Source organism: Terrapene carolina, unplaced genomic scaffold (assembly GCF_002925995.2).
Source record: "Terrapene carolina triunguis isolate 2854851 unplaced genomic scaffold, T_m_triunguis-2.0 Scaffold848, whole genome shotgun sequence".
NCBI lineage: Eukaryota > Metazoa > Chordata > Testudines > Emydidae > Terrapene > Terrapene triunguis.
In genome coordinates, this window is record NW_020665199.1 from 1 (window position 1) to 10,788 (window position 10,788).

The window sequence follows — 10,788 nt, forward strand, 5'->3', positions numbered from 1 at the left end:
AGCGCAGGGCCCGTCCCCTCCAGCGGGGGGCGCAGGGACACACACAGTCATTTTTCTCCTTTAATTAAAAAAAAGTTCATGGTCCCCCCTGCAGGGGGAGTCTCCAGGGGTGTGGCCTCACTCAGCCTCGTTGAAGCGGGTCAGCATGGTCTTGTGCAGCGTCTCGCGGTACGACTCGGCGGCCGAGACCCCGTAGGAGCTGCCGCGGGCACCCAGGCCGGAGCCGCGCACTCGGGTCTGCGCCTGGGGAGGGGGGAGACCTGGTGAGATCAGGGACCTGCCCCTTGGAACCACCCCCACGGGCCACGGGGCTCCCCACTCGCCCTGCCCCCGGTACCTCAATGGGGGTGACGATGCCTTGCTTCTTGCGGCCCAGGCCGCTGCCCTCCTTCCAGCCCATGGCCTGCAGCATGCGGCTCCCAATGTTATCGCTGCCCAGCCCGTCCCGCGTCGGCTGCTCAAAGTCTCTGCGGGGAGAGCAAAGGGTCAATGGCCAAGATGGGGATGTGGCCACCTCTGGGGCGGGGCAGCTGGGAACAACCACACACAACGCCACTCGCCCACTGCTGTGATACAGCCCCCTCTGGGGAAGGGCAGCTGGGAACAGCCACACATACCGCCACTCGCCCACTGCAGCGATACAGCCCCCTCTGGGGCAGGGCAGCTGGGAACAGCCACACATACCGCCACTCGCCCACTGCAGCGATGCAGCCCCCTCTGGGGCAGGGCAGCTGGGAACAGCCACACACAACGCCACTCGCCCACTGCAGCGATGCAGCCACCTCTGGGGAAGGGCAGCTGGGGAACAACTGCACATAACGCTGCACAGGGACAGTTCAGCCAGCGCTGAGATGCTGCCACCTCTGGGGAGGGGCGCTCCTGGAGGGCAAAGCTCTGCCCTGAGTGGGGGGGGCAGCATGGCAGGGGCGGGGCTTACACAGTGGCGGGCATCACAGCTGAGTACTTCCTCTTCTTGGGCTCCGGGGGCTCGGGGACGCCGTACTTCTCCCTGCGCTCCGCCGCGCGGTCCCGGTACTTCATCTGCCAGGGGAGGGGCCCATTAGAGCCAAGGCCAGCCCCCAGCCCCACCCCCCGACCGTACCCCCCCCCTCCGCCCCCCACCCCCCCCCCCCGTCACCCCCCCTCCCCCCCCGCTCTACCCCGCCACGCTGGCCCCCTGCCCACCTCCATGTCGTTCTTCTCCAGCGCCTCCAGCTCCTGCTCAGACAGGTGGGCGCGGCGGTGAATCTCCAGGTTTTGCTGCAATCAAAGAAGGTAGGTAGGTAGGGAAACCCGGGTCGCCCCCCCGGGGAAGGGTGGGGCTGAATCGGGGCTGGCATCCCCTAGAGGGGCCGGGCCCCGGGCCCCATTCCCCACCCCGTGAGCCAGCCAGTCCCTGCCCTGGGACTGATAGAAGCCAGCACCCCCTGGAGGGGACAGGCCCCGTGACCCCCCACACACACCTTGTGCAGCCCGGAGAGCTGCTGGTGGCGGATCAGCGCCTCCTTGCTGGGGAACTGCCGGCGGCAGAGCAGACAGGCCAATTTGTGCCAGTCCGTGAGCTTCTCCTCCCGGTCGGACGCCCGCTCCGGCTCCTCCTCGCTGTCGCTCTCCCCGCTGTACGCGGCCACCAGCCCCCGGGGCGGGCTCTGCGGGGAAACAGCGCCATGGGGCTGGGTGGGCATGGGGGCCCCTCACTACTACACACCATGCCCTCCCTGAGCCAGGAGAGAACCCAGGAGTCCTGGCTCCCAGCCCCCCCGCTCTAACCACTAGACCCTACTCCCCTCCCAGAGCCGGGAGGGGACCCAGGCATCTTGCAGCACAGGGCACTTACCAGCCTGTCATCGCTGGCCAGCTTGGACAGGTCCATGGGCGTGTGCTGCCTCTCTGCCAGCGCCCCCTAGGGGAGAAGCACAGCAATTGAGCTCAGCCAGGGGCCCTGGCGGGTTCACCCCACACCTACCTCCCCCATTGGACCCCATGCTGCAGGGGGACCGGTGGGCGTGGGGGGGTGGGAAGGGCTCCGGGGTTTTCCCCCGCGCCGGCAGTACCTTCTTCTCCAGGATGGCGTAGCCAGCGTCGGCCGTGGCCGACTCGCGCCGCTCGTCCTCCCGCAGCGAGCTGATCGGCTGGAAGCTGTTCTTGAAATTCTCCTTCTGTTTGTTGAGGCTGCGAGCCCAGCGCTCCATGTCCTTGGCGATCTGTGGGGGGCAGGAGGCCGTCAGTGGGGCACTGACCCCATGGTGGGGGGCGGGGGGGGGGAAGCTCGTAGACAGGCTGCAGGATTCTCCTTTGCTTTCTGTCCCAAGCTTCTGATGCTGGTCCCCAGCCGCCCCACCCCAGAGCTGGCTGCATCTCAGCGCCGAGCAAGTTATCCCCATGCGGCCTTATGTGCGACTGTTCTCCAGCTGCCCCGCCCCAGAGCTGGCTGCATCTCAGCACCATATGAGGCATCCCCATGTGGCATTACATGCAGTTGTTCCCCAGCTGTCCTGCCCCAGAGGTGGCTGCATCATGCCAGCGAAGGCTGGGCTGGCAACACCTCTTGTGCATCTAGAGCCAAACTACTTAACAGGCTGGATGGAAAAGGGGATCATGCAGCTCCCTCTGGGGTGGGGACAACCTCTGTTGAGCAGCGGGTGCGGAAAGGCCCTGTCCTACCCAGACCCCAAAGGGGGCCAGGACAGAGCACTCCCAGGGGGCAGGCAGCACCCACCTGTTGAGCTGTTTTGGTCTTGTGTTTCTCCTTCTTCTCCTTGCCCTCCTTGCCACTGCCCCCAGAGCCGTCCTTGTGGGCGTCGGCGCCCTGGTCGGAGGCCGGCACATAGGTCCTGCGCTCGCCGTCCCAATACAGATACTGCTGGCTCTGTGCGTTGTAGTAGTACTGTGGGGCCGGAGAGACGGGGGGCGTCAGGCGCTGCAGGCTGTGTCCCCCCCCCCCCCAGCTACATCCCCCCAGCTCACCTGGGAGTTGGGGTCATAATAGAGACCGGTCAGTGGGTCGTAGTAATAGCCGGAGGTTTCGTCGTACTGGTAGGTGGATACATCTGGGACAGCTGGGGGGTGCAGAGCGGGGCTCAGCCGGGGAGGCCGAGAGGGCCGACATCCCGGCCCCCCCAACACCCCTCCCAACATAGCATGTCTTCCCCGACGGCCCCCACATGCCCCCCACACCACAGCCCTCCAACCCTCTCCCAATGTGGCCCCCCCCGGGTCCCCCACATCCTCCCCCACAAAACACGGCCCTCCAACCCCCCCACATCCTCCCTATGTGGCACACACACACCCGGAGCCCGCACATCACCCCACATGAAGCATGGCCCTCCGACCCCCCAGAGACCCCCCAATACAGCACAGATCCCCTCAGCCCCAACAAGGCCCCTCCCCCGATGGACCCCCCGAGCCCCCCACTCACGGTACTGGCCGTAGGGCTCCTGCGGCGTGGGGGGTGGGCAGAGGCAGGCCGGTGCTGGGCGCGGGGAGGGCGGCGCCGCTCGGCTGGGCTGGGCTGGGCGTCTCGGGCTTCAGCACGGCCGGGGACACAATGGTGTAGGGCTGGCTCTGCGCAGGACAGCCGGCAGTGGGGAGACCGCCAGGAGAGCCCCCGACCCAGAGCAGGGTGGGGACACCCTGGGGAGAAACCCCCCTTACAGCCCCAGGCAGACCCCCTGACCCAGAGCAGGGAGCAGAGACACCCCCCCATGCAGCCCCGGCAGCCCCTGAGCAGGAAGAGCCCCCCTACCCCAGCCAGCCCCCGAGCACGGAGAGCCCCACACACACACACAGAGCCCCAGCAGCCCCTGAGCAGGAAGGAGAACCCCCCCCCAACCCAGAGCAGGGAGCAGAGACACCCCCCCACACAGCCCCGAGCAGGGAGAGCCCCCCCCATACAGCTCCGGCAGCCCCCAAGCAGAGACCCCCACCCAGCCCCCGAGCAGGGAGGGCAGACCCCTGCCCCGAGGCCAGGCTGACAGGCCTACCTGGGCGGTGGCAGCGGTGCCCTGGGCGGTGCCCGCAGTCTCGGCTCCGCCGGGCGGCTGGTACACAACGGGCACAGCGGTGGTCTGGGCGGCGTGGGGGAAGCTCTGCAGGACGGGCAGCGAGTCGACGCCCGGCACGCCAGGCTCCAGGGACGGCTCCGCCACTGCCAGGGCAGGGGACAGCAGGGGTGAGAGGAGGCCCCCAGAGACCCAGAGCCCAGGCTGGAGCCACGCAGGACTCCTGGGTTCTCTCCCCGGCTCCGGGAGGGGAGTGGGAGCTAGTGCTTGGGGGGGGAGGAGGGCGGCTGGGCGCCAGGACCCCAAGACACTCTAAAGCTTCTAAGTGAAGCAGGCGGGAGAGGGGAGAACCCCACAGAGCCCCATGGCGGGGGTAAGAGGCTGCCACAAGCCAACCTGACCACAACAGGGGATCCAACCCCTGCCCCATCCCAGCCACCAGGCGGTGGGAAGGTGGCGCGAGGGGCCGGCCCCATGTCCCACGCCCGCTCTCACCTGTGGCTGCGGCCTCCCCGTTGGCACCGGGCTGGGACGGAGAGCCCTTCAGGTAGGCGTGGGAGTAGAGCGCCGGCTCCGCGCCGTAGGCCTCCTCCTGCTGGTAGTAGGCGTAGTCGGTCGGCTGCTCCTCCGAGGCCGCCCAGGCCCCCTCGCTGCCCTGTGATGCCTGGGGGCAGAGAGCAGGGTGAGGGGGGCATAAGGTACCACCAGCCCTCACCCCTCGGCTGCCGTGGGGGCAGGGACCCAGTTCCAGCCAGTCCCATCCAGCCTGGAGTCACATAGTGCCGCCACAGCAGGGACGACCAGGGTCCCCCCAACATTCCTGCAGCAGGGAGTCCCGGGGATTAACGCCACCAGGCCCCACCCTCACCCCTACAGCAGGGAATCCTGGGGGTTAACGCCCCCCCATGCCACTGCAGCAGGGAGTCCCAGGGATTAACACTCCTCCACACACTCCAATCTGCCCCACACCCCCGCGGGTGAGTTACCCACAAGCCCCTGGGCAGGGCGGGTTACCTGGGAGATGGCCCACTGGGCCGCAGCGATAGCAGTGCTGGCGACGGAGGCGGCGCTGATGCGGTTACTGTCGGAGGAGCCCATGTCCCTGTGGGGGGTGGGGCAAGGGAGCTGTCAGTGTGTGGGGTGGGATGGGATGGGGTGGGGGCCCCCCATCCCCCGCCCCTCCCCCTCCCCTGCACTCACCGCTTGGAGCCCTTGGCAAACTCCACGTTGATGGTCTTGCCGTCAATGTGCAGCGGCGGGTGCAAGGCCTGCAGGATCTGCAGCAGCTGGGCTGCCTCCTGGGGAGGGGCAGATGGGGTGAGATGGGCCCAGACCCCCACCACCCTCCCCTCCCAGTGCCGGGAGAGAACCCAGGAGTCCTGGCCCCCACCCCCTGCTCTAACCACCAGCCCCCACTCCCCTCCCAGCGCCGGGAGAGAACCCAGGAGTCCTGGCTCCCAGCCCCCTGCTCTAACCACCAGCCCCCGCTCCCCTCCGAGTGCCGGGAGAGAACCCAGGAGTCCTGGCCCCCAGGCCCCTGCTCTAACCACCAGCCCCCGCTCCCCTCCGAGTGCCGGGAGGGGCCCCGGGGGCTCACCACGATGGTGGCCAGCTGGATGAAGGCGAAGCCGCGGTTGAGCTGGGTCTGCTTGTCTTTGATGACGCGGACGTTGGAGGCGGAGAGCACGGCGTAGGGGGCCAGTGCCGCCAGGATCGACTCCATGGTGCTGTGCGGGTTCAGGTTCCGCAGGATGATTGCTGGGGGTGGGTGGGGGCTGCGTGAGGAGGGACTGGAACACCCCCCCCGGCCCGGCCCAACAGGCCCCACCCCCTCCCCCGTCAGCCAGGTCCCGCCCCCTTAGAGTCCACCCCACCGTTAGGCTCCATCCCCTTGGGGCCAACCCACTGCCAGTCAGGCACCCCCCCACACTAGGCCACTCCCCCTTAGAGCCTGCGTCAGCCAGACAACCCCACTTAGAACCCGCCCCGAACAATTCCTCCCAGGTACCCTCCATCCACCCCACTCACCTGGGCACCGGTCCCACTGCCCCCCCGCCACACCTACCCTGCCACCCGATACCCCCTCCTGGCAACTGGCGTGCTCCCCAGAGCCCGCCCCCCACGACCCACGCCCCTTCCCCGTCTCCCACAGCCCGCCCCCCGCTCCACACGGCCAACTCCCCTTCCCCCCACAGCCCGCCCCCCACGGCTCATCCCCCTTCCCCGTCCCCCACAGCCCGCCCCCTGCTCCCCATGGCCAACTCCCCTTCCCCCCACAGCCCACCCCCCACTCCCCACACCCCATTCCCCCTGCTCCCCACAGCCCACCCCCTTCCCCGTCCCCCACAGCCCTCCCCACGCCCCACACCCCGTTCCCCCTGTCCCCCACAGCCCTCCCCCAGCCCCCCACAGCCTGCCCCCCACTCACTGTCGTTGGCGTTCTCAGCGCAGGGCTCTGATGCCTGGGCCAGGGGTTGGGTTGCTGACAGCACCGAGGCCTGGTAGGGCTGTGGCAGGGGCAGGAGGCCCTGACTCAGCTCCCGGCCCGACAGCGCCACCAGCTGGTCTAGCCGACTCCCTGGGGGCAGTTTCTGCTCGGCCTCTGGATGGGGCAGAAAGCACGTATTAACCTGCGGGACTCCCCACTACAGGGTCTGATGGGGGGGGGGGGGGGGAGATAGCTCAGCCAGGGCGTTAACCCGCGGGACTCCCCGCTGCAGGGTCTGATGGGGGGCTAAAACCAGCACTGTTTCTAGCTCACCTGATTTGGGAACGCCACATTTAAAGCATTTCTCCCTTCGTTTGAAATTCTGCACTCCACACTGAAACAGGAATTAACGAGAGACTCTTAATGGAGAGCACCCTCTGCTGAGCCCCCCGCCACGCTCGGCCCTGACTGCCCCCTGCCAAGTCCCCCGCAGCACAGCGCCCGGCCCTGACTGCCAAGGGAGAGCGCCCCCTGCCGAGCCCCCCGTCCCGCTCCCCGCAGCACAGCGCCCTCCAGTGCCCGCCCTGACTGCCAGGGGAGAGCGCCCCCTGCCCAGCCCCCCCCACGCAGCACAGCGCCCCTTAGCTCAGTGGCCATCGCCCCCGGATCACAGCCCCCCTCCTGTACCTTGCTGCAGAGCCAGTCCTCATTTATCTTGGGCTTGGGGTCGCTGTAGTGCATGGAGACTTTCTGGCCCAGGATGCTGAGGGAGTGCTGCCGGGGGAAAGCAGAGCGGTGAGAGCCGGCGGGTGGCGGGGGGGCACCCGTCACTGCCTCAGCAGAGAGAGAGAGAGAGATTTAAACCCTTCTGCTGAACGGATGAGGGAGGGGAGGGAGGGAGGGAGGGAGGGGCCGCAGGCCCGGAGAGGTTTGGGTCTCGGCTACATGGCTACCGCAAAGCTAACCTGTGCCGGCCCAGCGTTTGGGGCTGCCGGCACGGCCGGCTCCGAGCTACCAACGGCTGCTAGGATGGAGGGAGCGGATGAGAGAGAGAGAGAGAGAGAGAGAAAGAGAGAGAGAGAGAGAGCAGCCATGATCCAAGACGCCCGCGCGGCACAACGCCTGACACCGCTGGGAACCACCGCTGCATGCCCTGCTAGCCAGCAGCTCCTCCGGCGACCTCTGGGCCACCACCTCGGTATGGCCCCCGCCCGCCCCCACCTCCCGCCCCCTCGGCCTAGCTGCTCTGCCTACGGCCCTGCCGGGGCCTGATCCGACGCCCTCTCGCTGCGCCGCCTCGACCCTCTCCTGCGCAGCGCCCCGCCGCCCCACCCCGCGAAGCACGGCGTCTCGGCCACGCATGGCGGCTCCCACTGGGGACGCCCGCCACGCGCTCGGCCCGGCTAGGAGAGGAACGGAGCCGCGCGGGTCAAGGGGCGTTGTCAAAGCCAATTCCAATCCACCAGCTGGCCGGGGAGACCAAGATCTCAGGGATACGGGGGCCTGGAGGCTGGTCTGACAGGTGTTCACTCTTCTGCCCTGGGGCCTCCTCCGGGTCCGGTGGACACAGACTTAACGAAGGCTGACGCCGGGCGCCCTCCCTGCCCTAGCTCCTGGCGCTGGCACTGCCATGGGAAAGCTCACAGCCTGGCCCCCCTGTGGGAGACTGGGGATGGAGTGACCCGCTGGAGGGCAGGAGAGGGGCCAGGTGCCAGTGTCAGGGCCCTGCGGCACGAAAAAGGGCTGGTGCCATCACTCAACAGCCTCTTGTGCCATGCGCTCCGCCGCATGCCGTCCAGAGCGGGACAAAGAACCCAGGAGTCCTGGCACCCCTCATTGCTGCTCTAAGCACTAGACAACACTCCCCTTGCGGAGCCATGGAGAGAACCTAGGAGTCCCGGCTGCCAGCACCCCCTGCTCTAATCACTAACCCCCACTCCCCGCCCGGAGCCAGGCACACAACACATGCGTCCTCATTCCTAGCCACCCCCCAGAACACACTTGTCAGAGACACGGAGAGAACCCAGGAGTCCTGGCTCCTGGTCCCCATGTTCTAAGCACGCTCCCTCCCAGGGCTGGGAAGAGAAGCCAGGAGTCCTGGCTCTCAGTCCCCCCCTGCTCTAACCACTAGACCTCACTCCCGTCCCAGAGCCAGGGAGAGAACCCAGGCGTCCTGGCTCTAAGCCCTAGTGAGTCCCTAAGGGGGTGGGGGGGTGATGCTCTCCCTGGGGGGCTGGAGCAGGCCCAGGCGTGTGGGTCGGGCGGTAACAGGAGCAGTACTTGTGGGGGTCAAGTGCGGCAAAGCAACCTGATTGGCTTCCATCCATCGGGTAGCGTCCTGCAAGTGATTAAACTCGACGAAGGCGAAGCCGCGGCTCTGACCTGGAGGACAGCATTCAGATACAGACGCAGTGTGTTAGTCAACAGATCCAGCCAACATCACGCACCCTCTCGCTGCACACCTGGGGCGGGGCCGGGGGCGCGGAGGGGGCACCCTGTCTGGACACGGGGGGGGTGGAGGGGGGGGGCAAGGGCAGGGGAAGGACCAGCCACGCAGCCGTGGGGCTGCTAGCACAACAGAGCCCCAGAGTCCTGGCTCCCAGCCCCCCCACCTCTAACCACTAGACCCCCTCCCCTCCCAGAGCCGGGGAGAGAACCCAGGAGTCCTGGCTCCCAGCCCTCCACCTCTAACCACTAGACCTCAGCCTCCTCCCAGAGCCAGACCAGCTCCCTCTCCACTTGCCCATGCGGCCTCCCCAGAGCATCGCTCTCCCATAGGGAGAACGGGCTCCAGCCCCCCACCCTGCTGCTCAGGGTCCTAGGACCCGGCTCTGGTCACAGGCTCCCCATAGCACAGCACACCTAGCGTCATGCTGGGGTACTGGTGTGAGCACGGTTTGCCAGGGCAGAGCGCCCCCTGCAGAGCCCCCCGCCCTGCAGCACAGCACCTCCAGCGCCCGGCCCTGACTGCCAGTGAGCACCCCCTGCAAAGCCCCCCGCCCTACAGCACAGCGCCCCCCTGTGCCCGGCCCTGTCTGCCAGGGGAGAGTGCCCCCTGCCCAGGTCTCCCTGTTAAGCACAGGTTTTGCTCTGTCCCATCGCACAGATCCCCTTTACCTTTAGCTCGGCCTGGCTGAGGGTTCCCAAGCTAGCCCCAGCTGTGCCATGCAGCAGCCTGCTGGGGGCTGGGGGTAAGGACTCCAGTGGGGCAATCATGGGTGCCTGCCCCCCGTCCCCCCCACCTCCGCTGAGCTATGTGGGACAAACCCGCGCCCAAGCCCCAGATCCCAGCATGCAGTGCTCCAAGCACTGGGCCAGTGCATGCTGGGAAACATCTCTGCAGGGGGCTGTGCCTTGAGCTGGGGGGGCGGGGGGAGGCGCTGAAAGTTGGGCTCCGCTCCACTGCGTCCCTGTGAGGCCTGGCACAACACAGGGCTAATGCAGAGAACAAAATATCCATATCTACACACCCTGCTTTGGAAGGAACAAGGACACTGGCTGTGAGTGTGGGTGCGTGCGTGTGTGTGTGTGTGTGTGTGTGTGTGTGTGTGAGTGAGTGAGTGTGCGACACACACCAAGGAAATACCTTCGAGACAACAGCCAACTCACCTGTTCAGCCCAGCCCATCCTGGCCACGCGCTCCCCAGAAGGGCTGGCCCAGTGCCGGCGTTCCCTAGTGCCGGCTCGCTCTGGGAGCAAAGCGGGCCACAGCAGAACCCAGCCGCGGCCTCTAGCACGGCTCCGGTCCGGCCAGGGTTCGCGCCCAGCAAGGAGAGGGCGGGGGGGGGCACGCGCCTGGCCGAGGATTCCTCTGCGCTCCCCAAGGACAGGGAGAGAGAGCAGCGAGGGCGGGATCCGCCTGCAGACTGACCGAACCGGCCCTGCGGGCAGGGGGCTGGTACCAGCCAAAAGCCTGGTGCAGGCTGGGAAGCCGACCACACCAGGGCCTGGGCAGTTTCTGCCAGCGAGAGAGACACACCGAACGCGCGCGCTGCAGGGGGAACCACCGCGGGCTCCCAGCCGGAAAGGGGGGGCAGGAGGCAGAACTGTGAACAGGCGCTCACCTGAGGCTTTGTTCCGCATCAGCCGCACCTCGCGGGGCTGGATCCCGTGCGCCTGCAGCTGGGCCCGGATCTGCGGGAGGAGCACATGGTAGGAGCACAGTCAGCACCGTCCACCTCCAGGGTACAGACAAGGGGAAACTGAGGTAGAAGGCGCCACTCATGTGACATCCTGCGGCTGATCAGTGGAAAAGCAGCTCCCAGCACCCTCCCTCCCCACAACCACTAGACCCCACTGTCCTCCCAGAGCTGGGGAAAAGAACCCAGGAGTCCTGGCTCCCAGCCCCCCTCCCAAGCA

General features: G+C 67.5%; 1 protein-coding gene across 1 annotated transcript; it reads right to left on the reverse strand.

Moving 5' to 3' along the window:
- Positions 1-46: 46 nt before the first annotated feature.
- Positions 47-10,557, reverse strand: RBM10 (RNA binding motif protein 10). Its single transcript, XM_029913760.1, has 20 exons — positions 10,494-10,557; positions 8,738-8,811; positions 7,117-7,203; positions 6,763-6,823; positions 6,430-6,603; positions 5,599-5,759; positions 5,202-5,299; positions 5,016-5,103; positions 4,497-4,665; positions 3,984-4,147; positions 3,419-3,564; positions 2,968-3,079; positions 2,720-2,887; positions 2,055-2,204; positions 1,838-1,903; positions 1,464-1,649; positions 1,186-1,260; positions 938-1,041; positions 338-467; positions 47-243 (listed from the first exon to the last, which is right to left on the reverse strand). The coding sequence occupies exons 1-20, from the start codon at positions 10,510-10,512 to the stop codon at positions 118-120; spliced, it is 2,358 nt and encodes a 785-aa protein (XP_029769620.1). The 5' UTR covers positions 10,513-10,557; the 3' UTR covers positions 47-117.
- Positions 10,558-10,788: the final 231 nt, after the last annotated feature.

Bases quoted from the DNA above. Each gene is read 5' to 3' on its own strand.
- RBM10 (XM_029913760.1), bottom strand. The intron at 6,604-6,762 runs GTGAGCTAGAAA...TGCCCCATCCAG, and splicing joins ATGTGGCGTTCCCAAATCAG to AGGCCGAGCAGAAACTGCCC. The intron at 4,148-4,496 runs GTGAGAGCGGGC...CTGCCCTGGCAG, and splicing joins CGGGGAGGCCGCAGCCACAG to TGGCGGAGCCGTCCCTGGAG.